This window comes from Gymnoscopelus braueri (genome assembly GCF_963280865.1).
Source record: "Gymnoscopelus braueri genome assembly, chromosome: 7".
Lineage (NCBI taxonomy): Eukaryota > Metazoa > Chordata > Actinopteri > Myctophiformes > Myctophidae > Gymnoscopelus > Gymnoscopelus braueri.
The window spans coordinates 51,006,176-51,030,864 of record NC_137608.1 but is presented as its reverse complement, the minus strand read 5'-3'; the positions used below and the strand labels follow the sequence as shown (position 1 = coordinate 51,030,864).

General features: G+C 42.1%; 1 protein-coding gene across 1 annotated transcript in view; it reads right to left on the bottom strand.

Moving 5' to 3' along the window:
- The window catches only part of cemip2 (cell migration inducing hyaluronidase 2), a 118,732-nt gene that overhangs the window by 17,294 nt on the left and 76,749 nt on the right, over positions 1–24,689 (bottom strand). Inside the window, exons 9-16 of the mRNA XM_080432160.1 lie at positions 23,406–23,618; positions 19,628–19,833; positions 14,957–15,026; positions 13,861–13,989; positions 9,421–9,509; positions 6,626–6,757; positions 3,590–3,625; positions 264–419 (exon numbers count right to left, since the gene is read on the bottom strand). Coding sequence (XP_080288286.1) covers positions 264–419; positions 3,590–3,625; positions 6,626–6,757; positions 9,421–9,509; positions 13,861–13,989; positions 14,957–15,026; positions 19,628–19,833; positions 23,406–23,618 — 1,031 coding nt within the window. The remainder of the gene's footprint in view (positions 1–263; positions 420–3,589; positions 3,626–6,625; positions 6,758–9,420; positions 9,510–13,860; positions 13,990–14,956; positions 15,027–19,627; positions 19,834–23,405; positions 23,619–24,689) is intronic.

Sequence of the window (24,689 nt, the reverse complement as noted above, 5' to 3'; positions counted from 1 at the left end):
TCCTATTTCGTGATTAAAATATATCGATATCTTATCGATATATATATACCGCTTATACGATGTTCCCTCGAGTCGGAACTCGGGAGTATATGGATTACAGTTTGTTGACTCAAATACCAATTAAGGGGCTTGTTTTGTTTGCAGGCACATGTAATTTCAATTTGTATGTTCCAATGTCCCATGGCAAAAAAAAACCACAATCAAATCCTTAATCGGAATAATTTGTGTGACAGTTAATGGTGAAGCGTGACAGCCAGCCCTACCTGTTCCTAGGGAGCGTCCTCCACCTGCCGTCCGCTCCTCCCAAACCCCAGTACTTGTTCTGCCCTCCGTTGGAGCCTCGGTTCTGGCTCTCCCCCACAAACAGAGACTGGGTCACCTCCTGGCTGGAGCCCTCGTCCTTAGGATAGCTGCCATCACTGGAGAGAGTGAGGGAGAGAGGGAGAGAGAGAGAGAGAGAGAGAGAGAGAGAGAGGGAGAGAGGAGGAAGAGGTGATTTCTTTGTTTGTTTTTTGGACAATATGGTTATTGGCATCCATATCACTGTAACTACAATTCTGTCGGTCATCTGGATCAGTGGTTTTCAAACCTTTTCATATCAAGGTCATGATTGATTCGTCATTTGAGCCACGGATGAGATTTAGACTCTCACACCCAAAACTGTTATTGTTGGATAAGATTTTGTCCACAATTCCATCAATGCTGTTGGTACCATAGGAGAGATAACAGGCAAAACTTCTACATTCTCTAATTGTATGACTTCTTGTAAATTAAGTAATGCAGATGTTTAACAATTATTTAACTCATTTTACGCTCTCAAGAGTTAAAGATCTATGTAATAAGGGTCCATTTGGTTACCAACTCTCCATCATTTAGCTGGGGACCACCTGGAACCCCCTCAAGGACCACTGGTGGTCCCCGGACCACTGGTTGAGAACCACTGGTCTGGAGGATTAAGAACAGTGATTCTCAAACCTTTTCATGTCAAGGAATCCCAAATTAATAATAGGTATCTTCTTTAACTTATTACTGAAAAAGGCTGCATCTCGGCTCCTGAGGGTTTTTTTTACTTTAAAAAAATTGTTGGCACAGTATGAACATATTTTTTTATTTCATTGGCACTGAGAGTTAAAATGGTAAAAAAATATTCCAAATAGTTTTTCGATATTTTCGATATGTACGTTGTAGAGCTCTTGTACAACAATAAGGCTAAACCCGCCCTCCAAGGCAAAACCACACCCCCAGAGGGGTGTGGTTTTGATTAGTACCAGATTGGTACCCCTCCCATAGGTACCCCAGGTGACGAAACCAACTGGCTACCACTGTACATTTAAAGTTAAAACAAAGCTATTTTAGGAGCAATGCTGTTGTGCGGACTTTTGCGTCGTGCATAAGAAGCGAAACTAGCAGATCTACAAGCTCATGACGCGTGGTGAGCTTGTAGATCAGCTATGCTATTTTCTGAGCAAGGAAATGTGAGCAATGACGACAGACCGGTATTTATTCAGCACAAAGTACATATTGCAACGTTTTAGCACATGCAAGAGCAGGCGGCGGAAGCGGCAAAACACGCTGCGGCAGAAGAAGCTCCTTTACTCGGGTAAGAATAGACATGAAAGTATATAATACTCATTTCAGGATGCTTACAGTATATACTTTCATGTCTATTCTTACCCGACCAGTCACTAAGGGTAAGGATGCTCAATATGAGCATCCTTCCTGCCTCCATCATCACAGTTCATGTTGCTGTACTAATTATGTCCAGTCTTTATTTAACCCAGACCTTTAGTGTCCAGTACACAAGTGTCCAGTGGCTGGTTATTGTGACCCTACCAGATATATCGCATGTGTCAACATGTTGCATTCATCTGAATATAGTTCAAGCAGACGGTGATGAAGCAATACTAGTCAGTCTCTACTAGTCTGTATGACCAACAAACACATGTGTATGTATTTACTCAAATACATACACACAATGTACAACTATGTATCTTGCATATCACCACAAACTATAGAACTTCCCTAACAGTGGTTTAGACCGGGAACAATCTGTGTCATTTTTAGAATTCTTTGTCTTGGTGCTGCGCTATGAGCTTGTAGATCTGCTATTTTTGAAAAATCTTGACAATTTGTGCAAATATTTGAATATATATACAGTATGTTTTAAAGCGAACATTTGTAACTCAAATTTTTGCTTCTGGGCACTTGGTGCCGCGCTATGAGCTTGTATATCTGCTATTTTTGAATAGCCAAAGTATAAAATAATGGTTAAATTGGTTACACAGATGCGTTCCCGGTTTTAATGGGTGAAGTGTGTCTTTGGGTTTTATGAATATTGAGCCAAATATTTTTTTTTTAAGTGAAAGTGGTTAAGCCTGTCTGTGGGTTTAAACTAATGAAAAGTATTAACAAGAACTTGTGACTAAATAACAACTATATTGGATCCGTTGTAAAACTGGCAATTCTTTCCCCCACATTTCCTGAAAAGGAAGCGTGTTGGACACACAGCGACCACATCCAGTGCTGCCATGTCTGCTTTGGACTGGTTTTTATGTTACTTATAAATCAGTGGTTCTCAACCAGTGGTCTGGGGACCACCAGTGGTCCTTGAGGGGGTTCCAGGTGGTCCCCAGCTAAATGATGGATATTTAAGAACCAAATGGACCGTTATCATAAGAGTCTTATGTGTCTGTAACTCAGAGAGTGTACAAATGGAACCCTGACGGGTCCATTTGGTTCCATTTGTACACTCTCAGAGTTAAATTAACATTGATTTTACAATATAAATTAGGGTACCAGAGATATACATGCCATTAAATGGGGGTCCGTAGTCTAACGCAAGTCAAACTGGGGGTCCTTGATATTAAAATGTTTCACTGCTAGAACGGTGAAAGTCTTCTCTTATGGGGGTCCCTGGCATATCTTTTCAAATGGGGGTCCGCAGGCTAGTAGTAAGTGTCAATGTGGGGGTCCTTGACATGAAAAGGGTTGAAAACCCCAGTTATAAATGATTGGTAGTTGCTTTGTTGTTTTTTTGGGCTCGTTTCTAAACTGTAGTTGCTTGTTTTTTTCCCTAATGTTGTTTAAACCAGTGCTTCTCAAACCATTTCATGTAAAGGACCCCCAAATTAACATGCATTTGGCTACAGACCCCATCTGTAAATATGTTGCACCATGGATTCCCCCCCCCCCCCCCCCCCCCATACAATATTTGTGTTGTTAAAATGTTTCAAAAATATTGAAATGTATATTTTTGAAAATAGCAGATCTACAAGTTGTAGAGGTTGTAGATCGGCTATTTTCAAATAGTCGTTTAAAGTTTTTTTGGGGCTTGTTTTCGTAGACCTGGACGCTTTCGCAAAATCTGGCAAAACTGACGACAAACACTTGAGGAAGGGAGAGAGAGGGGCATGTTGAGCAAGAGAGACATTTTGACCCTCAAGAGGAAAGTCATTACGTCTGCCGCTATGCCCAGGATCTCTCTAGGAAGTACTTTAGTTGGCAGGCATGCTGGGACAGGAAAGACCGGGCAAGACTGCATGAATAAAATACAAGAAGCATGAACAAACCGATGGAAATTAATACACACCTGGCAAAGGACAGTCCCACTCCATTGTCTGCAAACCTGTCCCAGAGAGAGAGAGAGAGAGAAGAGAGAGAGAGAGAGAGAGAGAGAGAGAGAGAGAGAGAGAGAGAAGATTTGTTAATGATCTTGGCATCAACAAGAAATAGTTGCTGTCGGGCAGAAACCTCTTATCTCCAAATTCTAACTTTTTAATGTTTTTTTTTCATAAATTAAGTAACGCCACTACTTGATCATACTACAGCGTCACACATAAGTATCAAAAGTAGCAGATCTACAAGCTCGAAACACGGCGCGAAACACGGCGCGAAGCAACGCGTTTCGAGCTTGTAGATCTGCTACTTTTTTCTATTTGCTATTGCTATTGAATTTGAATCCTGAAAAGTAACTGTTTTGGACATATGAGGTTTCCACCCGACAGAGACGGAATAATACATGTCCTTCATTGAATAACCACTCCCATAGCACTGATGACTTCAGAGAACATGGACATGTTGTTGCTCTCACAAAGATATAACAGGATATAAAGTTGCAGTGAATACAACGGTTGTTGACCTCAGAACAACAACGGAGTCGTTGCTCCGTTAGTGGAGTCATGGCTTGAGGCCACGTTTACACGCTAACGATCAGAACAGAAAACGACAAAGTGACCCTCAGGTGGGGTTGACAAAAGGGCCTACTCTGTGTGGAGTTTGCATGTTCTCCCCGTGTCTCCAAGGGTAGTTAATACCCTCACAAAAACATGTAGTTAATCCTGGTCTCTATACCAACTCCCCCCATGACTGGGAACTGGTTGGAATAACTGAAGGAATTGAAGGAGGCATGAGCTCGGCCCTGGGCTCCCTAGGCTGGTGGGGGGAGTGTAGCGCCCAGGATCACTTGCAAAATTGGCACCGGGTGAAAAAAAAGGGTTACAAAATCGCAGGATAAAAATTTAAAGTAAAAAAAAGAAAACAACAAAGTGCCGTTGCGTTCTCACAATTTATTCTGCGTTTTTACACCATAGAGTTTGTGAGTCGAAACCGTTTTCGCTCGTTCTTGTGTCTGGTCCCAGCCGTAATAAGCTGCAGTACCTACGATTGACCACCATGTCCAATGCGCTTCACTGCTCCCTCTCGGTTCTGGGGGCTTGGTTTACACAGAGACGTCAAAGTGATTGACAACGCTGTAGTGTGCATGCCAGGTGGCTAGGTGGCGGTGTGACGCGCTGCCAGATAGACCAGTCACGCCATGCGTAGAACCACTTGCGTTCTACTTCCTATCACAGCTGTGTGTTTACACCCATGTAATAGCGTACGCGGCACGAGCCTTACGTGAGCCAATATGTCACACGTCAACCGACAGGCAGACCATTTTCAAAGATTTCCACTCTGGAAGGGGGTTTCACTTTGTTGCGGTTTCAAACCCCGAAAATGCCGTTGTTTGTCTAAACGGAATACAGAGACTGTTGTCGTCTGAACGGGGCCGAGTTGAGTGTGAAAGTCTGGTCTTCTTGAGATCAATTCAATTCAAAGGGGCTTTTTATTGGCATGAGAAAACATACGTTTGCATTGCCAAAGGAAACATTATACAAACCAAACATAAATCAAGATAAGTAAATAATCAAAATAAAACAAAATGAAGTAAATCAGCGATTCCCAAACCGTGGACCGCTGGGGGCCGTGAGGATATTGCAAATGGGCCGTCAAATAATGGTAACCGTAAACTATGGCTGTTTTCTTATCGTTGTTGCTTGAGTTGTTTGCAGTCGTGTCCCCCCTCTCTCTCTGTCGGTCTCTCTCTCTCTCTCTCTCTCTCTCTAAGACAAGAAATATGACCACCCACCATAGAGCCAGGTTCTGTCCATTAAATGTAATGACATGCGCGTGTCCTGTGAGAGTCATTTTATGTTGAGTCGTTCCTGCATTTAAGAGCCAAAGACAATTCCTAGCATGAGCCTCATACTTGGCAGTGAGCTGGTTTAGTTGTGTGAATAATTAGTGTTTCGCTGTCATTGGGTCCCTGGCTGCACCGTCCCCAGCTGACCACTATGAGGTCTGTCGGCTCACTCTGATGACATCACACAGGGTTTAATAGCAATGAGTACTAGAACATACAGTAGAGCTATTTAACACTTATTTTAACCAAAGAAAATCCCTTTATAGCCTACCTAACACATTGACTGCCAATCGCGTAGATCTACGCGAACCTATTTAAAGCCGCCACGTGCCAATCGCGTAGACCTACGCGAAGCGGTCTTTTCTTTTTTTTTTTTTTTTAAGTTCACATTGCACTTTTTTTCACTTTCGGTACGACACATTTCATTGTAGCACCACCGGAAACGAAATTATCCGGGATCCGGTTTTGCCGATCCCATCGGCCTCCATTCTAAAGCGGACACTAAAACGCCATTTTCTCGTTTGTAGTTTTTCTCGTCGCTGATCGCTGTTTAACATAAACCGTTGTAACTACAAGATGGCGGCTCGGTTTTTGAAGGGGCTTTCACTGGGCGACACAGTCGGATCGCCGCTGTGTTTACAAACAGTTTAATGCTCGATCTTAAGGGATTTAGCGAGGTCTGTGGCGACGTGAATAAAACAAAAAAACAACAATAACACGCTGGCACTGGTGAGTACATTATCAGATTAAACTCTGGCGTGGAATGTGTTAATTGTTAATCGAGTCAAACGTTTGGAATTACAGTGATATTGTTTATGATTTGGAGTCATATGGGCCAGCAGTCCTACCGAGAGTTCTGGATGATGATGTCTCCTCCTTGTATCCAGGCTCCCAGGTCCTCCCCTGAGTCCAACCAAGTCCTACCCAGTCCTAACCAGTCCTACCCAGAGTCCTACTCAGAGCCTTGTATTAGAGAGTTGCGTCACGTGGTTCATGTAAACTGGAAAACAGCTAGCTAAATAACTAGAAAACGCTCACAGACTCCAGTGCATTCTGTAAACTTCGGTTCAGGGCTTTGTCACTATTCACCAACAGAAAGCTATGTAGAAGACCTGGCCCCATGAAGGGAACGGTCCTACCCAGACTGGTCCTACCCAGGCCTACCCAGAGTTCTGGATGGTGATGTCTCCTCCACGTATCCAGGCTCCCAGGTCGTTGTTCTTGAAGGAGATCAGAGAGTCGATGAGGGCCGCCACACGAGGACGGCTGGGGTCTGCGTTCTGATGTGGGCGAAACCTGAAACACACATATACACACACACACACACACACACACACACACACACACACACACACACACACACACACACACACACACACACACACACACACACACACACACACACACACACACACACACACACACACACACACACACACACACCAACATTTTAGGACGCAGTTTTAATGTTGTTTCTGTAATTTTTATACAATTTCTTGACAGTAAGCTAGAGCCGAAAAATTGTGCAGTAACTACGAAAAAATAATCACTGAAAAAAGGTGATTCAACTGGTCAGCCAATCGGCATATAATTTATATTACACTAATTGTATATCTGTTCTTGAGGTAATTGTTTATCCCCCAAAATCACAAAGGCTAATTTGACCTTTTGGATACACAAATAAGTCGGTGTGTCCAAAAACGTAGTTACTGCACTTTGGCTTGGCAGGGCATAACAGTACAAGCCCACAACACGTCACAGCGTAAGTCATTTTTTGGGGGAACTACTCCTTTAACTCTAATTCCAACCCCTAAATCTAACTTCTAAATGTTTAATCCTAACCTTTTTCTAATTGTAAATCTATTTATAAAAAGGGTTTGAAAAATTATGAAATTCGGTTGAGTTAATATTTTAAATTTATTAAAAATGTCTTAAAATGTTTGAAAACATTTTGAAATAATATAGAAAATTGTAGTAAACGAAAAAAGGGAACTTGTGACTTGTTGTCATAAAAATGCACACAGTGCAGACATACACACACACTTCCTACGATTCTAAAAATATATCTCACACACACACACACACACACACACACACACACGTCTCTCTTATAACCACACATTTAATACTAAACACACATTCTCCTACTCATCCCCCCCTCCTCACACAACCACTAAATACACACATGAACACGTGTGCACTCACACACGTGCACACAACACACACATGCAAATCTCCTACATAAAACTATGTGTACAAAATTCACCTAAGTACACACATGGACGCATATACACACAGGTTGTACAGTCATGCGCACACGCAACGCACACGCGTGTGCGCACACACACGCACACACACACGCACACACACACTCGGGATCTCTACCACAAAACACAAAGCATGCAAAATACACACACACACACACACACACACACACACACACACACACACACACACACGTTGTTTGTTTGTACTTCTAAACTTGTTTGATTCACGTTTAAAAACTGCAATTTTATTAATGCAATTTACTAAAAAAAATAAGCCTAACCCTAAATCGAAAATAGCAGATCTACAAACTCACAACACGTATCATTATGGAGCACTGTGAGCTTGTAGATCGGCAATTCTTTCCCCCAGTGCATGCATGACACCTGGTAGAACAACTAAGCATAAATCAAGCATAACTCCTCCAACCCTCTAACCACTAAATCTAACCTCAAAAATCCCAAACATCCCTAATGTAAAATCATCTCTAACCAATAAAACCACCATTTATCTTTGTGAGGAACGAGGAAAACTGTCCCCAAGATGTCGATTTCAGTGGTTCTCAAACTATTTCATACCAAGGACCCCCAAATTAATATGTATTTGGGCGCGGACCCCCAACTGATTTTTTTTTGTGACATTCCACATTTTTCAACTATTTTCAAGATTATTTTTTTAAATAGCAGATCTACACGCTCACAACTCATCGCATAGTGACATGTTGTGAGCTTGTAGATCGGCTATTTTCAAATAGCCAATGTACTGTCTATATGATTAAAGTGGTTAAATAGATTTATATGATATGCATAGATTTTGCTGGGGACCCCCTGGAACCCCCTCAAGGACCACTGGGGGTCCCCGGATCACACTTTGAGAACCAATACCATAAGGTGAAGGAAAATCACCTTTTTTTTTTATCAAAACCTATATTTTTTAAGTTCCCACATATCACATTTTTTTCGCAACTTTCGCAAGTTACTTTAATTTGAGCAAATTCCCGCAATTTCACCGCATAAATTCACATAAAACCCCCCCCCCCCCCCCCCGCATATTCCATCGGATAATCAAGGATTTTTTTTTGTAGTACTTCTACATTGCAGTATTGATACTTCTACTTAAGTAAAACACTTGAGTACTTTTTCCACCACTGAATTTGGCCCTCACAAGTATGGTAATACATCTCAAGTACGCACACGCACACACACACACACACACACACACACACACACACACACACACACACACACACACACACACACACACACACACACACACACACACACACACACACACACACACACAAGCTCGGCGGAGAGACGGGAGTTTTTTCTTGGCAGGAGTCAGAGTGGAAACTCTATCTGTGGAGGTTGTGTTTTCTCTGTCAACACACAGCTGAGCGGCCCGACACTCAAACACACTATCACACCAGTGTTAGAGATCTCCCCCGTCCCACCAGATCCCCTCCCGTCCCACCAGCCCCGCGTTCACACACGCCACATCCTCCTCCTAGGTATACACACACACACACCGTCCAGACTAAAAATAGACCCCGTTCCCAAGAAAGTCACAGGTCACAGACTAATATAAATACATTAGTGGAACCGTAGATGTCTTCATATTTTCGTAGCAGCAGCAGCGCGAGACAGACACACACACACACACGCACCCACATACACACACCCACATACACATACCTTGCATTATTATCCAGACACAGGTATTCTCGTGGGTCGGCGCTGCTGGCGTTGGAGGTCTTCACTCCTTTGTCAATGAACAGCCCAGCCTGTGGGAATCAAGAAGGTTTTATGTTGTCACTATATACCACGGCACTCATACAGGCACATAAGAGTGAAATGTAGAAACACTGTACACACAAACAAAGCAATTACCTTCGTTTATATGTACAGTTTGTATGTACAGCAATTAACACTTTGAAAACATGTGTAAATTCGTAGAAACACTGCAAATACAAACAGAGCAATTTACCTTCAAACAACAGCTGCTATGCTATTTGTGCACAACTTTGCAAAAGCTTATCCTTCCAAAGCTAACCTTTCCTAGGTGGATATATAGGCTAACTATTTCCACAATTCTAATGGTTTTGTAAGTTAGACCTCCCTCAGTTGCAACGTAACAGGCTCTGTGTAAACATCATTTCTTTAATTGTACATATATTATTTTGTTTTGGCAATGTAAACATGTGTTGCCAATAAAGCCCTTTGAATTGAATTTAGATGCAATGTTGTGTAGTCCACAAAGTGCTGTTTGCTACAACAACAAAGACAATAGTAATACTAAAACTAGAAAAAGTGCTCCTCGGAGCACAGGTCTCCGCCAGGTCAGGTAGGTTATTGTGGCCTCCTGGTGGCGCTATAATAGGCCAATGTGAAAAGGGTGGCATTTCTTCCTAGTGGGAATGTGCGTGCATTCATGATTTGAGGCATTTTGGTGCAAAAATTTGTTTTGCTGAAGTAGACCTGCTGGTGGCGCTATAACAGGGCAATGTGAAAAGGGTGGCATTTCTTCCGTGGCCTAGTGGGAATGCGCGTGCAAATTTTCACGGAAATCGCACGCCACGTTCATGATTTGAGACATTTTGTTCAAAATGGACCAATCCTGCAAACTTTGGAAGCCAACCTTAGCCAATCAGGATGGAATATGAAATATCGGACAGATGCGTCTTGATCACATGACTATAGAGATACTGTGTACCGATTTGCGTGATGTTTGGATAAAATCTGAAGGATTAATATCCAAAAATGTATTTAACATAAGTCGGCCTCCTGGTGGCGCTGTAAAAAGCAGATGTGAAAAATGTAGTGCAGATGTTTTTTCTTGGCCTCTAGGGAGTATGCGTGCAAAGTTTCACGCAGATCGGTGCAGTTATAGTTAAAAATGCAAATTGGCCTGTTATAGCGCCACCATGAGGCTGATGTGAAAGGTTTTAAGTGGCAATTCTTCCTCGGCCCAGTGGGAATGTGCGTGTGCAATTTTATGGAAATGGCAAGCTGCGTTCATGATTTGAGGCAGTTTGTTCAAAACTAACCAATCCTGCAAACTTTGGAAGGCAACCTTAGCCAATGAGGATGGAATATGGGAAATTGAACAGATCCGGGTTGATCACATGACTATAGAGATACTGTGTACCGATTTGCATGACGTTTAGTTAAAAGCTGTAGGAGTAATGGGAAAAAATGTGTTTTGCACACATCGGCCTCCAGGTGGCGCTATAATAGGCCCATGTGAAAAATGTGGGGCAGAGGTTCTGAATTGGCATCCAGGGAGCAGCGACTGGGCCAACGGTGCCGGAGATTAGCTGCTAACACACAGACAGGACGGACGGACACACGGACGGACACACAAACGGACGGACGGACAGGGGGCAAAACATACTCTCTCGCCATGCCTTTCGGCCTGGCGGAGACAACAAAGAGAGCAGGTGTATTACCGTCAAATGTACTGCCTCACTCCTTTATCACCTACAGTATAGCACCAATATGTTTAATCACTTCCACACCTTATGCTAACCATCAATGTACATACTGTATCTGCTGGTCTTATGCTATTCTGCCCGACAACAACAATATAATAATGAAAAAAAAGGAAGGGTGTTGGTGGACATACAAGGTTTCCACCCGACAGACAGAGACGTGCTGCGTTGGTCCAGTTGGTTTATATAACTGAGGTATATAGTTCTTAAAGCCTGGGGGCTCCCGTCGTGGTCCGAGGGGACAAAGACCCTACAGTTCAACACCCAAAGACCCTGTCCTCACAGAGCACTATTGTACCTGTGTGTTGTGTGTGTGTGTGTGTGTGTGTGTGTGTGTGTGTGTGTGTGTGTGTGTGTGTGTGTGTGTGTGTGTGTGTGTGTGTGTGTGTGTGTGTGTCTGCATTACTATACTTCTGAAAACGTTGTAAAAAAGATTGTACAATGTATAATTTGTGTACATGTGTTAAACACGCGTGCGTGCGTGCGTGCGAAGTGAGTAAGCATAGAATTATGAGCATTCTGTAACTTGTGCAACACGTTTAAAAACAATAAGTTATGAACATTCCTCCTGTCAATGCTAGAGGGAGGAGGGCTGAGAGAGGGAGAGAGATGGAAAGACAGAGAGAAAGAGAGGTGCTGACAGAGAGAGTGAGCGAGAGAGAGAGAGAGAGAGAGATCAGGTTCCTCTTTGGGTTTGTTGAGTTGTCTTTAGGAAAATTGTGGTAGTTATTCCTTGTATAAAAAACAGACAGATCTGACCATTAATTTCAGTTATTTCAGTGGTATTTACATGACTGCTCACCAACTTCCCAACTTTCTTTTTTCCTCATCTTTTTTTTGTATCATACTGCATGTACCGTACGGCATTGCTTCGGCACTATGAGAACACTTGTCGGGCCAATAAAGCGAACTTCGTAACGTTCAGCCCGGCGCTCTGTGGCGCTTCTCGTGGATCAAGTTCGCTTGAGACTGCGCCTGTCCGTCGCGGTCCAAAACTATACTTTTATCGGCCAAAAAAAAGTAGACGCCGGTTGTTGGAAAAAGCAATGTCGATAGCGTGAGTCGAACCCTGGAGGTGTGGATTGGGAGTCTAGTGATTACCGAGGCAAGCCACTGAGGCCGGCGCTGAGATTGGGTGTTCCGACTGTATTATAATGTGACAACGCCCACCATTCCCAACTCTTCTAATAGAGTAGAGCGAAAGAAGCCCCCCCGCCCCCCCCCCCAGTCGAGGCCATTACAACCCGGTACTAAAAGCGGGTGCGCGATGTCTACATGATTGTCACATATTTCGTAGGGGTGGGACGATATGGGTACCTCACGATACGATATATATCACGATATTAGGCCCACGATAACAATATATATCACGATATTCGACGATATTCGATATATTGCGATATCACGACATTCAATATTGCAAGAAATTTCACCAACGATACATCACGATATCTGAAAATATCGATATATTGCGATATCACGATATATTGCATGAAATTTCACCAACGATATATCACGATAGTCCTTGTATTCAATTCATAAACACATAAAATAGCACCAAACAGATCAAAATCATCATTACACAAATAAAGAGTAGGAAAAACAACGTATCACAAACTAAAATAAAATAAAATAATAATAATAATAATAATATCGATATTTTTTGGCAGTATATCGATTAGTTATCGCGGGAGAAAGTATCGCGATATATCGCGATATCGATATATCGTCCCACCCCTAATATTTCGGCAGGTCACCAATTTCACCGTAACACCGCCATGCTGGAACGACAGGTGACGGAAGAAGCGAGGAGGCAGAAATGTGAGTATTGGCATTCAGCTACAGTATAGAGAGAGAGAGAGGGCACAGTAGCAGTAGACTTGGCACAGTGCAGCAGATATAAAGTGCTCTCCATTGGCAGCGCACAGAGCAGCGCACACAGCCCTCTGTAACAGCATCCATACATGGAGAGAAAGGAGCCATTGATTATAAACCCCATGCTTCCAACGTTGATCTATACAACAGTGGTTCTCAACCAGTGGTCCGGGGACCACCAGTGGTCCTTGAGGGGGTTCCAGGTGGACCCCAGCTAAATGATGGAGAGTTGGTAACCAAATGGACCCTTATTGGATCTTTAACTCTTGAGAGTGTAAAATTAAACCAAATGAACCCTTACGGGTCCATTTGGTTTCATTTTACACTCTCAAGAGTTAAACTATTGTTGAACATCTGCATTACTAAATTAAATAATGAAAAATAAAACGTTATTTTGATCAACGTTTGCCTGTTATCTCTCCTATTGGTACCAACATCAATACAAAATCTTTATCCAACGATAACAAAATATTATAAAAAAAAATAAGTCTTGGGTCTGAGAGTCTAAATGTCATCAAACGGTGGCTCCGTGGCTGAAATGCCGTATAAATAATGGACCTTGATATGAAAAGGGTGGAAAACCACTGATCTATAAGCTCACAACACATCGCTATGTAACACATTGTGAGCTTGTAGATTGGCTATTTTAGCTTTTTCCCCGCTTTTTTTTTACTTTTCTTTTTACCATTTTGCAATAGGGGGGCCGCAGGGGCCAGAGGCTAAAGGTATTTGGGGGGGTCCTTGTTTGGCAAGGGGGTCCTTTATGTACCTTAAAGTTGGAGTGCACGCGGTTGTTGTAGAAGATGCCCAGGGGTGTGAGCTCTGCCTTGGTTTCTGCCACCCGGCCGTGGGAGTCTCCCGTGGAGGAGCTGTGGAACACGTACCAGATGCCTGCGTCCTGAAAGCACAACACATGATGATGAAGAGGTGATGAAAAGCAACGACCATGTTGTACTTTCACTGTGCAGCTGGTCCACAGCACATCAATGTGCTTTTCTGCACTCCACTGGGACTGTTTTGATTTTTATTTGTATTTTTTACAAAACTCAAAACAAATCGTGTGATGGGTTGGGCAGGGGCGCTCCCAAACTTTCTCAGCTCAAGACCCAAAACAGACATTTTCTCGTCTCCTCGTGGCAGGGACCCAAATAAATGAGGAATTAAGCACTTAAATCTTTCAAAAATTGAGAAAGCTGCCAATCTACAAGCTCATGTTGTAAGCTTGTAAGCCTATTGTTGCTAGTTTTTTTTTTTTTACCCACAATAACTGTTCCACCACCCTCTGTCTATAAACCCTGGGGTGGGGGGCCTCAGGAAGCCCCTGGGGGTCTGAAGCACACTGAAGCTCATGAAAGCTGCAGCATCAATTGGAGACAAGACAACCCATAGTCACATAAAAATATAACCAATTTATAGCTCTCAAATCTCTCAAGGGTCAGCACACATCGATGAGACAAATGTTTAATATGGAAAGCCATACGATATTACGTAGTGGGGGGGGGGGTCCCTGCTTCATCTCTTTGTCAGCTAAGGGAATCTTGGCCTGAAAAAGGTTGAAGACCTCACCCTGCCCTGAACAACCACCTGTGCTCTTCATTGGAGCTCAGCTGTGTCTGTGAAGGAAATGAGACAGATAACTGCTCCTTGTCTTATCAGATGCTAACGCTATCGCTAAATCCTGTTTTATTGAATCACATTATAATCCCGTTTTCGTGAGCAGGAAAAGCCTCTCGTTTTAAAACGCCAGGAGCGGGCTGAGGCGGAAAGCCTTCAGGTAATAAAACAAGTTGTTCTCAAAGTGCGGGTTGTTCGGGCGGGGACCCCCAGGGGGTCCTTGGGTTAATATAGCATCAAAATCAGTTCACCTGAGAGCCAGCTGCTGCGTTGCTGATGAGGTTGTTATTGGGGTTGGCGATCCAGAACGTCGAAACCGCCCTAGAACAACACACACACACACCCACACCCACACCCACACACACACACACACACACACACACACACACACACACACACACACACACACACACACACAAAGAGTGGATATTAAAAAAAGGAATTTATCTCGGCGGATAGGTCTTATTGGATAGTCACTGAAACCTAGGACTAATAAAATCATGATTTAAAGGTTAAAGTACTATAGTCTGATAGTAATCATTGCAACAGAGCGTTTGTTCGGTCACAGGGGTCTCTCCAGCTCTTTAGTAAACAGAATATAGTACATTTTTAGGTAGGTGACAACATTAAGCCAATGAGGAGAGAGCACTGAAAATGCATTTTCTGTTTAATAAAGAGCTGGAGAGACATGGGAGACTCCTTTTACTGAACAAACACTCTATAGCAATGAGTACTATCACAATATAGAGCTATTTAACACTTATTCTAAACAAAGTAAATCACTTACCCTACCTTTAACTCTTGTGTACTTCGTATAATGGGTAACACACTGCAATAATAATAATAATAATAATAATCTGGAATCTAATAAGCAGAAAGAGACACAGGAGATTCTGATGATTTATGAATAATCTCTCAATTTTCCACCGTTCCAACATAAACCGTGGATATGGGACGCAAACACACACGAACGCACGAAAACACACATGCACGCAAACACGTTTCATGAATGCGATTTTTAAAATTTTTGGTCAATTCTACTATACGTGTGGGGGCATTTGGCCCTCAACAGTATAGTAACACACACACACACACACACACACACACACACACACACACACACACACACACACACACACACACACACACACACACACACACACACACACACACACACACACACACACACACACACACACACACACACACACACACACACACACACACACACACAGTTGAAAAGCGGATGGTGCTACTTCCCCTACACAGAGAGCCTTTTTATTGCTTCTAGTACAAGACAAACACATAGATCTCCTAGAGAGGAGGAGAGGTTGTTATTGCAGGGATAAGATCTTCTCCCTCCTCCTCAGTTATCTCTCTCTGCACTGGACACCCAGCCTTCTGCCTTCTGTCACACTGCACTATATGTGTGTCTGCTCTATCTATCTGACCCCAGGTTAGACGTCCCACACAAACACTTCAGATTCCACAGATATTAGACGCTTTGCTTCATATTTGCACAGCACTGAAAGAAGACAAAAGAGAGAGACTTCAGATGTATCTATCAGTGGTGGAAAAAGTACTCGCATGTTTTACTTCAGTAAAAGTATCAATACTGCAATGTAGAAATACTCTGTTACAAGTAAAAGTCCTCAATTCAAAATGGTAATTGGTGCTTTTATATAGCGCTTTTATCCAAAGCGCTACATACAGTATATTGTGCATTACATTCACATACACACATTTACACACCGATGGCGGAGGAAACCATGAAAGGCACACTCTACCCCTGAGCCACTGCCGCCCCGCCCAATAAAAGTACTAAAGTTTGGCATCAAAATGTACTTAAAATACCAAAAGTAGAAAGTACTCATTATGGAGAATGTTTATAAAATGTATACACATAATTTGAAAATAGCAGATCTACAAGCTCACAATGTGTCGCGATGCTACACATTGTGAGCTTGTAGATCTTCTATTTTCACATGACCGAAATGCATAGGGCTGAAGTGGTTTTGTAATAATAATCAAAATCTACAAAGTAACTAGTAACTAAAGTAAATAATTGTAGTGGAGTAAAAGTACAATATTTGCCTCTGAGATGTAGTGGAGTTGAAGTAAAAGTACTGAAAATTGGAAATACTCCAGTAAAGTAAAAACACCTCAAAATTGTACTTAGGTACAGTACTTGAGTAAATGTACTTAGTTACTTTACACCACTGGTATCTATTGTATTTTTGTTTAGTCTGTGAGTTCTTTCAAGGGCATAGAAGTTGTAGGGGTGCGACGGTTAATCAAGTTAAATAATTTAATTGATTATAAAAAAATTATCTGTTTTATTTTGAATTCATACCAAATTATTTGTCATTGTCTTTTCTTGTTTTATATTTTATAGTTGTTTATACTCTGATGTGTTTATCATTTTACAAAAAATTCCAATAAAAAAATATTAAAAAAGAAATATCTGTTTTAATACAATAATCGAGAAAAAACTAAATCAATAAAGTTAATAGACAAATAAAAACAAGCAGCGATGTCTGAATTTTAAATATAGTCTTTAAAAAGCCAATTGTTCTTTCATTGTGTACTAATTTGCCATGGGGAACGTCTTGTGGGGGAATTTATACATTATTGTGCTTAAAATGGCATTGATTTATGTCCATTTAATCGTTTATTTTATGTGTGTGTTTGGGGTTAACTGCGGGGGGGACCCCTACAGTTTGTTGTTCAGCGCGGGGCGGTTTTGGTGTTTTATGAAGCTTGATGGTCACAATTAAAAGAACGTTTCCTGTCGGGAGAGAAGTTGTCGTGCCTCTCTGGACCCCCAGCTCATTACCACACATCTGGAGAACATGACCAGCTTCAATCTTAACCCATTAAGACCGGGAAAGCATCTTGTAAATAAATCGTCGTTTTAGATTTTAACCACTTTAACCATTATCTTATACTTTGGCTATTCAAAAATAGCTGATATACAAGCTCATAGCGCGGCACCGAGTGCCGCGCTATGAGCTTGTAGATCTGCTATTTTTGAAAAATCATGAAAATGTGTGCAAATCTTTGAATATGTATTTTTTTAAAGACAACATTTGTAACTCATATCTTTGCTTCTGGGGAGTCTACAAATGTCTTGAAAAAAACGTATGTTGCTATAATCATTGGTTCTCAAACTTTTTCATGTCAAGGACCCCCCATAATTATGTGTATGTGGCCGCGGACCCCCATCTCAAAATGTGTTGTTCCAGGGACCGACCAGGAGCAAAGATTTGAGTTAAAAATGTTCACTATAAAAAAAAAATATATATATATTCAAACATTTGCACAAATGGCAGATCTACAAGCTCATAGCGCGGCACTCGGTGCCGCGCTATGAGCTTGTAGATCTGCTATTTTTGAATAGCCAAAGAAATCTTAAAATGACACAGATATGCGCTCCCGGTCTTAATGGGTTAAGTAGCCTAGTACTTTAAACAAAGGCATGAGGAGCGCTTTGGGATGAGGTGGTGTCTGAACAATTTGGTTGTCACATTTTGGTGTTAGAAGATTAGTGCCTGCGTCTCTCCCATAGACAGTAAAAAAGTATGGACAACGTTACGCCCATAGACTCTAGTAAATGAAGCCTATTTTTCAAAGATTTCAAAACCCCCGTCTTTCTATACCCGGTGCACTCGGAAATTAATGCTATTGGTTGGGACCCGAGCGGGGGTGGGGAATTAATGCTATTGGTTGTGTGGCTTGTCAATCAAATCATCAATAGCCACACCCCTCCTACTGCATACCCTACTTTATCATCAATTTTAAAATAAATGGGACCATAATTTACCAAAACACATATCATGGTGATTGAAAGAAGACTTTAAACTAGCGACTGGAAGCATAAAGTATTTATGTAAATGTTTTATTAAGGTAATAAAATCAAGTGTAAAGTTCGGCAAAAACCCATCCGCTTGCATAGAGCGTTACAGGGGTGAAACAGCGAGACTACAGGCCATTCATATGAACTTTTAGTTCCAATATAGACTCAATTTCAAAGGCGGATGCTGGGCCCTTGGTCTCTCCCTGCCTGACAGTGTTGAAAACTATGATGAAAAATGTTCGTCGACTACCTTTTTTTCACTGACGAAAACGAAATAAAAACTAAGCTATGATGACTAAAACTAAGACTAAATATATTGACAATTTCGTCACCAAATAGTCATTTAAGTTTGGTTGCGCTCGGATGTTGCGCTCTGAAAATAGCAGATCTACAAGCTCACAACGTGTCGCGCTGCGACGCGTTGTGAGCTTATAGATCGGCTATTTTCAGCATGCAACCAAGTGTAACATCAGCCATTACGACACCATCAAGGCACCGCCAACATACATTTCAGTCGACTAAATCAACTGTAGATTTAGTCGACTATAATCTTATGATATTTAGTCAACTAAAACTAGACAAAAACTAAAACATTTCAGATAACTAAAATATGACTAAATGGAATGTTATGACTAAAACTAAATAAAAATTTGCTGTCAAAATTCTGCTGCCTAACCGTTGGTTCTAGAGCTCGCCCAATACAAGAGTTTTGGTTCTGATGCCAATCCCCATTTATGGGCGGCAGTGGCTCAGGGGTAGAGTAGCCGGGTAGAGTGAACTGGAAAACCGCAAGGTTCCCAGTTCGATCCCGGGCTGGGGCGCTCCCTTAGAGTTAGTGTCGAAGTGTCCTTGAGCAAGACACTGAACCCCTAATTGCTCCTGATGAGCAGGTTGGTGCCTTGCATGGTTTCCTCCTCCATTGGTGTATGAATGTGTGTGTGAATGGGTTAATGGCACAATCAATGTAAAACACTTTGGATAAAAGCGCTATATAAATGCACCATTTACCATTTACTGATTACCCATGTCTTGACCTGATATTTTGTCAAAAAAACACAACTCTTACTTGCACTCTGTGGAGGGTGAGGGCGTGTAGCCCCGGTACACCTTGTCTCTGATGGCGGTGCAGAGGGTGTCGTTGCGGTCGGTGGGCAGCAGGGTCCCCGGGCGCGTCAGGAGGCCCAGGTTGTGGTAGAAGGTGTTCCGCTGCTCGATGCCGTCCTCCAGGAAGAAGCAGTGGCCCAGCGTGTCGTAGCCCACCGTGTCCTTCACCTGGGGAGGGGGGAGGTCACGGGGTCACACAGGGAGGGGTCGACATAACAGACGGGAGAACAAAAACGATGGGAAATAAAACAAATAATACAATTATTAAGATGTTAGAGCCAAGAATTCAGAGCCAAAGGTTTTCAATGTTCAAAGGAGAGGAAAAGATGAATTGTAAGTTTGAAAAAGCTCTGAATATAAGAAAAAGAAAAAGGAGGGAAAAACTAAAGAAAAACTAAACCTATATATCGTCGCTGTCGGGCAGAAGCCTCTTATCGCCAATCAAAAACCACCGAAGTGGAAAGAGCGGCACTCCAAGATAAATACTGCAAGACTGGCTCAGATGTAGTTTCTCATTTTTATTGAGAAACTACAATAAAAATGAAAAACTATCTGGAAGAGGAATGCTTTTTTCCCCATATATTCTAACTTTTTGTGTTTGAGAGAAAAGTTTAAGACATTACAAACCACTTTTTTCCAAAAGGTTGAAAATGGTTACAGTTGCTAAATTCCTGTCTGGCTGGAAAAAGCCATTACAGTGCTTTTTTTCCCCTCAAATTCCTACCGTGCTGAAACTAAATGACACTGATTGCATAATTTGACACTAAACTACAGCTGTCTGAATAATGATACAACGAGAGGTGTTCAACCATGGAGAACACAGTAAACATCATCACTGTCTGTCAGGCAGAAACCTTGTATCTCCATAATTCAACTTTTTATGGGTTCTTCTTAGTTAATTAGTTAGTTAATTGATGCCCTACTTTGTCAAATGAAAGTATCAAAAATAGCCGATCTACAAGCTTGTAGATGGGTTATTTTTGCTATTATTAAGACAATTTGGAAGGTGAAAGTGGTTGTGTGCGTGTGCGTGCGTGACTGCGTGTGCGCGTGCGTGCGTGTGTGTGTTTAATGAATACCAATGAAAAGTATTGACGCTAGCTTGTGACTAAATAACTACATTTGGATCCAGTAGAACGCAGGTTATTTTGAACATTTCCTGAAAAGTGAAAGTTTTGGACATACAAGGTTTCTAACCGACCGACAGTAGCACAAACACAGTAAATCGTCTAATTGGGGTGGAAACCTCATAGTATGTCCAAAACTGTATGTCTACAACCTAAAATCTGCTACTTTTGATACTTTTGTGTGACACTGTAGTGTGGATCAAGTAGGGGCGTTAATTTAAGAAAAAAATACACAAAAAAGTAAGAGTTTGGAGATAAGAGGTTTCTGCCTGACGATATGTGAAGTCCTTGGCTTTATGGACGATGAACCTGGATGTCCTACAGAGGAGCAGGAAGACACACAGTCCCACAGTCTGTTATCTGCTTGTTTTCCTCAGGAAGAGGAATGCTTTATTTTCCTGTCATCACACTGAAGGACAAACGCTGGCATGTCACCGTCTGACGTCAAGAATGGAAATCACTCTCTCTCTCTCACACACACACACACACACACACACACAGGGCTGCACAGTACCCACTGATATTGGCAAACTAACACACACACAAATGCGTGCACACACACACACACACACACACACACACACACACACACACACACATCAATTTAGTTCTGCTCGTTTGTATGAAATGGAGAGATAAACAATGGCATGTCACCGTTTGACGTCAAGAATGGAAATCTCACACAGACAGCTGTGGAGTACCCACTGATATTGGCAGACACGTGCACACGCACACACACGCACACGCACGCACACACACACACACACACACACACACGTCAATTTAGTTGTTTACTCTGCTGGTTTGTATGAAATGGAGAGATAAATGCATTCCTTGTGTGATTCTACGTCACTGCCAACTCCTCACGGAGGAAACTGATTAATATCAAATCTGCCTCCAGAAACAAGAGACACTGAGACATAATATAGAAGATAGAAAACAAGAGGAATGTGGAGGGTAAAGATTTAAATCTAATAATAAGGGAGGATCTACTTGCTGTGAAGGAAATGAACCAGTGGTTCTCAAACCTTTTTAAGTCATGGACCCCTACATTCATAAATATTTGGCCGCGGACCCCCAGAGGAGAATATTTATGTAAAAAACATTCTCAATATTTTTCAAAAAAGTTCAAAAATACCAGATGTACAAGCTCGCAGCGCAGCACGAAGTGACGCGCTGTGAGCTTGTAGATCTGCCATTTTGGAATCGCCAACGTATAAATGTATAAAGGGGTTGAAATGATTGTGATGCTGTACTAACATTAGCTGGGGACCCCCGCCAAGGACAAGGACCCCTGGGGGTCCCCGGACCTCACTTTGAGTGTGTTTGTTTACCATTAGTTGACAGCCAGCATCATGTGGTATTTGTTAAAAATGTTGCCCCTCTCTTGCTCTCTCTCACGCTCTCTCTTGCGCGTGCACACACGTGCACACACGTGCACACAAGCGCACACACGCGCACACACGTGCACACGCACACTTAGCCTGGTAGAATCATAATCTAAATCCATCTTCTAAATGTCTTCTGAAAACTCACTTTTCTCATATATACTTTTCTAATAATCTGTGACTTTTTATTTATGTGACTTTATTCCTCTTTTATTTTACTCTGCGTCTAACCTGTTAGTTATCTTAATGTGTTACATTGTTTTAGCTTTACATTTTATTTATTATGTCATATATCATTTTATTTAAATTTATTTTTTAAAGTTTTATTTGGGGCTTTTTATGTCTTTATTATAGATAGGAAAGTAGGCTGACAGGATAAAGGAGAGAGAGACGGGGAGTGACACGCCGCAAAAGCCGTCGGGATCGGGACTTGAACCTGCGACGTGCTGTCAGGCTACATTGTAGCCTAGGTGCCTGGACCGCTACGCCAGCGGTCCAGGCCGCCCAACAATATTTCTACCTTGATTGTTTGATAGACAGTGCTATGAAAATAAAGGTTATATTAATAATTATTATATTAACCCTTTAAGACCAGGAGAAGCATCTATGTCACTTTTTGATTTGCGCTAAAAAAAAGCATCATTTTAAACTTTGGCTGTTCAAAAATAGCAGATCTACAAGCTCATAGCGCGGCACCGAGTGCCGCGCTATGAGCTTGTAGATCTGCTATTTTTGAGAAATCGAGAAAATGTGGGCAAATTAATATATTTATATTATTTTAAAGCGAACACTTTTAACTCAAATATTTGCTTCCTGGGGTCCCTGGAAGATAATATGTTGAGATGGGGGTCCGCGGTCAAATACATATCATTTTGGGGGTCCTTGACATGAAAAAGTGTGAGCACCACTGATATAGAAACATACGTTTTTCAGAATACTGTTGGAATTTAGAAGAAGTACACTAAAGACACACACATACAAATAGAAAGAGGCAACACAATGAGGCATCCATGTTTCTCTATATTTACATCCCTCTATCCATCACACACTGACACACACACACACACACACACACACACACACACACACACACACACACACACACACACACACACACACACACACACACACACACACACACACACACACACACACACACACACACACACACACACACACACACACACACACACACACACACACACACACACACAGCGTCACTAACCAGCAGTCCGTTGGTGGCGTGGATGCTGATGCAGCGTGAGAAGGAGTGATGGATGGACAGTCCGTCTACGTAGGTGGGGTCCCGGTACCCTCCTCTGCGGTCCACGTCTCCACACAGGTGGAAGTGCAGAGGGTAACGGCCCCTCAGGGCCTGCTGCCCCATGTTCCTCAGCTCCACGTGGGACAGGTGCACCGACGAGAAGTTCCCAAACACCTGAGGAGGAGGAGGAGGAGGAGGAGGAGGAGGAGGAGGAGCAAAGCCGTCATTTCATAAATAAATAAGTTACCACTTAAAGGAGCACTTCATAATTGATATTGTTGTTGTCGGGCAGAAACCTCTTATCTCCATATTCAAACTTTTTGTGTTTTTTTTTGTAAATCAACGCCCTACTTGATCATAATTATTACAGCGTCACACAAAAGCCTCAAAAGTAGCAGATCTACAAGCAGAACTGCTAGCAAGAGTTTGCTAGTTTTGGATTTGAATACTTAAAAGTAACAGTTTTGGATATATGAGGTTTCCACCCGATATAATTGGTCCTCACTAATTAACACTTAATATAATATGGAACCAATTATGTCTACTGTCTCTGTGTCTCAGAGGAGGGCTGTGGACAGTTCAGAAACCTGCCTACCAGTGAGTGACATCATCAATTGGGATTCCAAGCTAATAGAAACTACAGCACTTCTCTTCCTGGAAAGATAGAAGCCATTGTTCATGCATTAATAAAAAAATATATAATAGTAATACGTGTGAAATATCGATGATGTCACTGGTAGGCGGGTTTCTGAACCGTCCACAGCCCTCCTCAGAGACACAGACCTAATGGTCAACAATTGTACCAACTTTTAATAAGCATTAGTGAGGAACAAGATAGGTTGAAAATAGGTGAAGAGGTCAGTGATCAGATTGACCGCTTAGTCACGCAAGTGTTAAGATCCATTTCCAAAATAGTGGATCCCCCAAACCTCACGTACATATTATTTCTATAGTCATGTGATAAAGACATACAGTATCAGTCAGATCTTTCATATTTTCATTCTGATTGCCCATGATTGGATTCCAAAGTTTGTGGGAGTAGCCCGTTAAGCACAAAATGCTCCAATCATGAACACGTTGTCAGATTGGCCAACTCCCAGTAGCCCAAGGAAGACCTGGCACCTTAAATGTTTCAAAATTGGCCACATGGTGGCGCTTATAACACAGCCCTAGTAGGCCTGGCGGGGATCTGCCCTCCGAGGAGCACACTCATCTGGTTATTGTTTTGGATTTGCATGTGGTGTA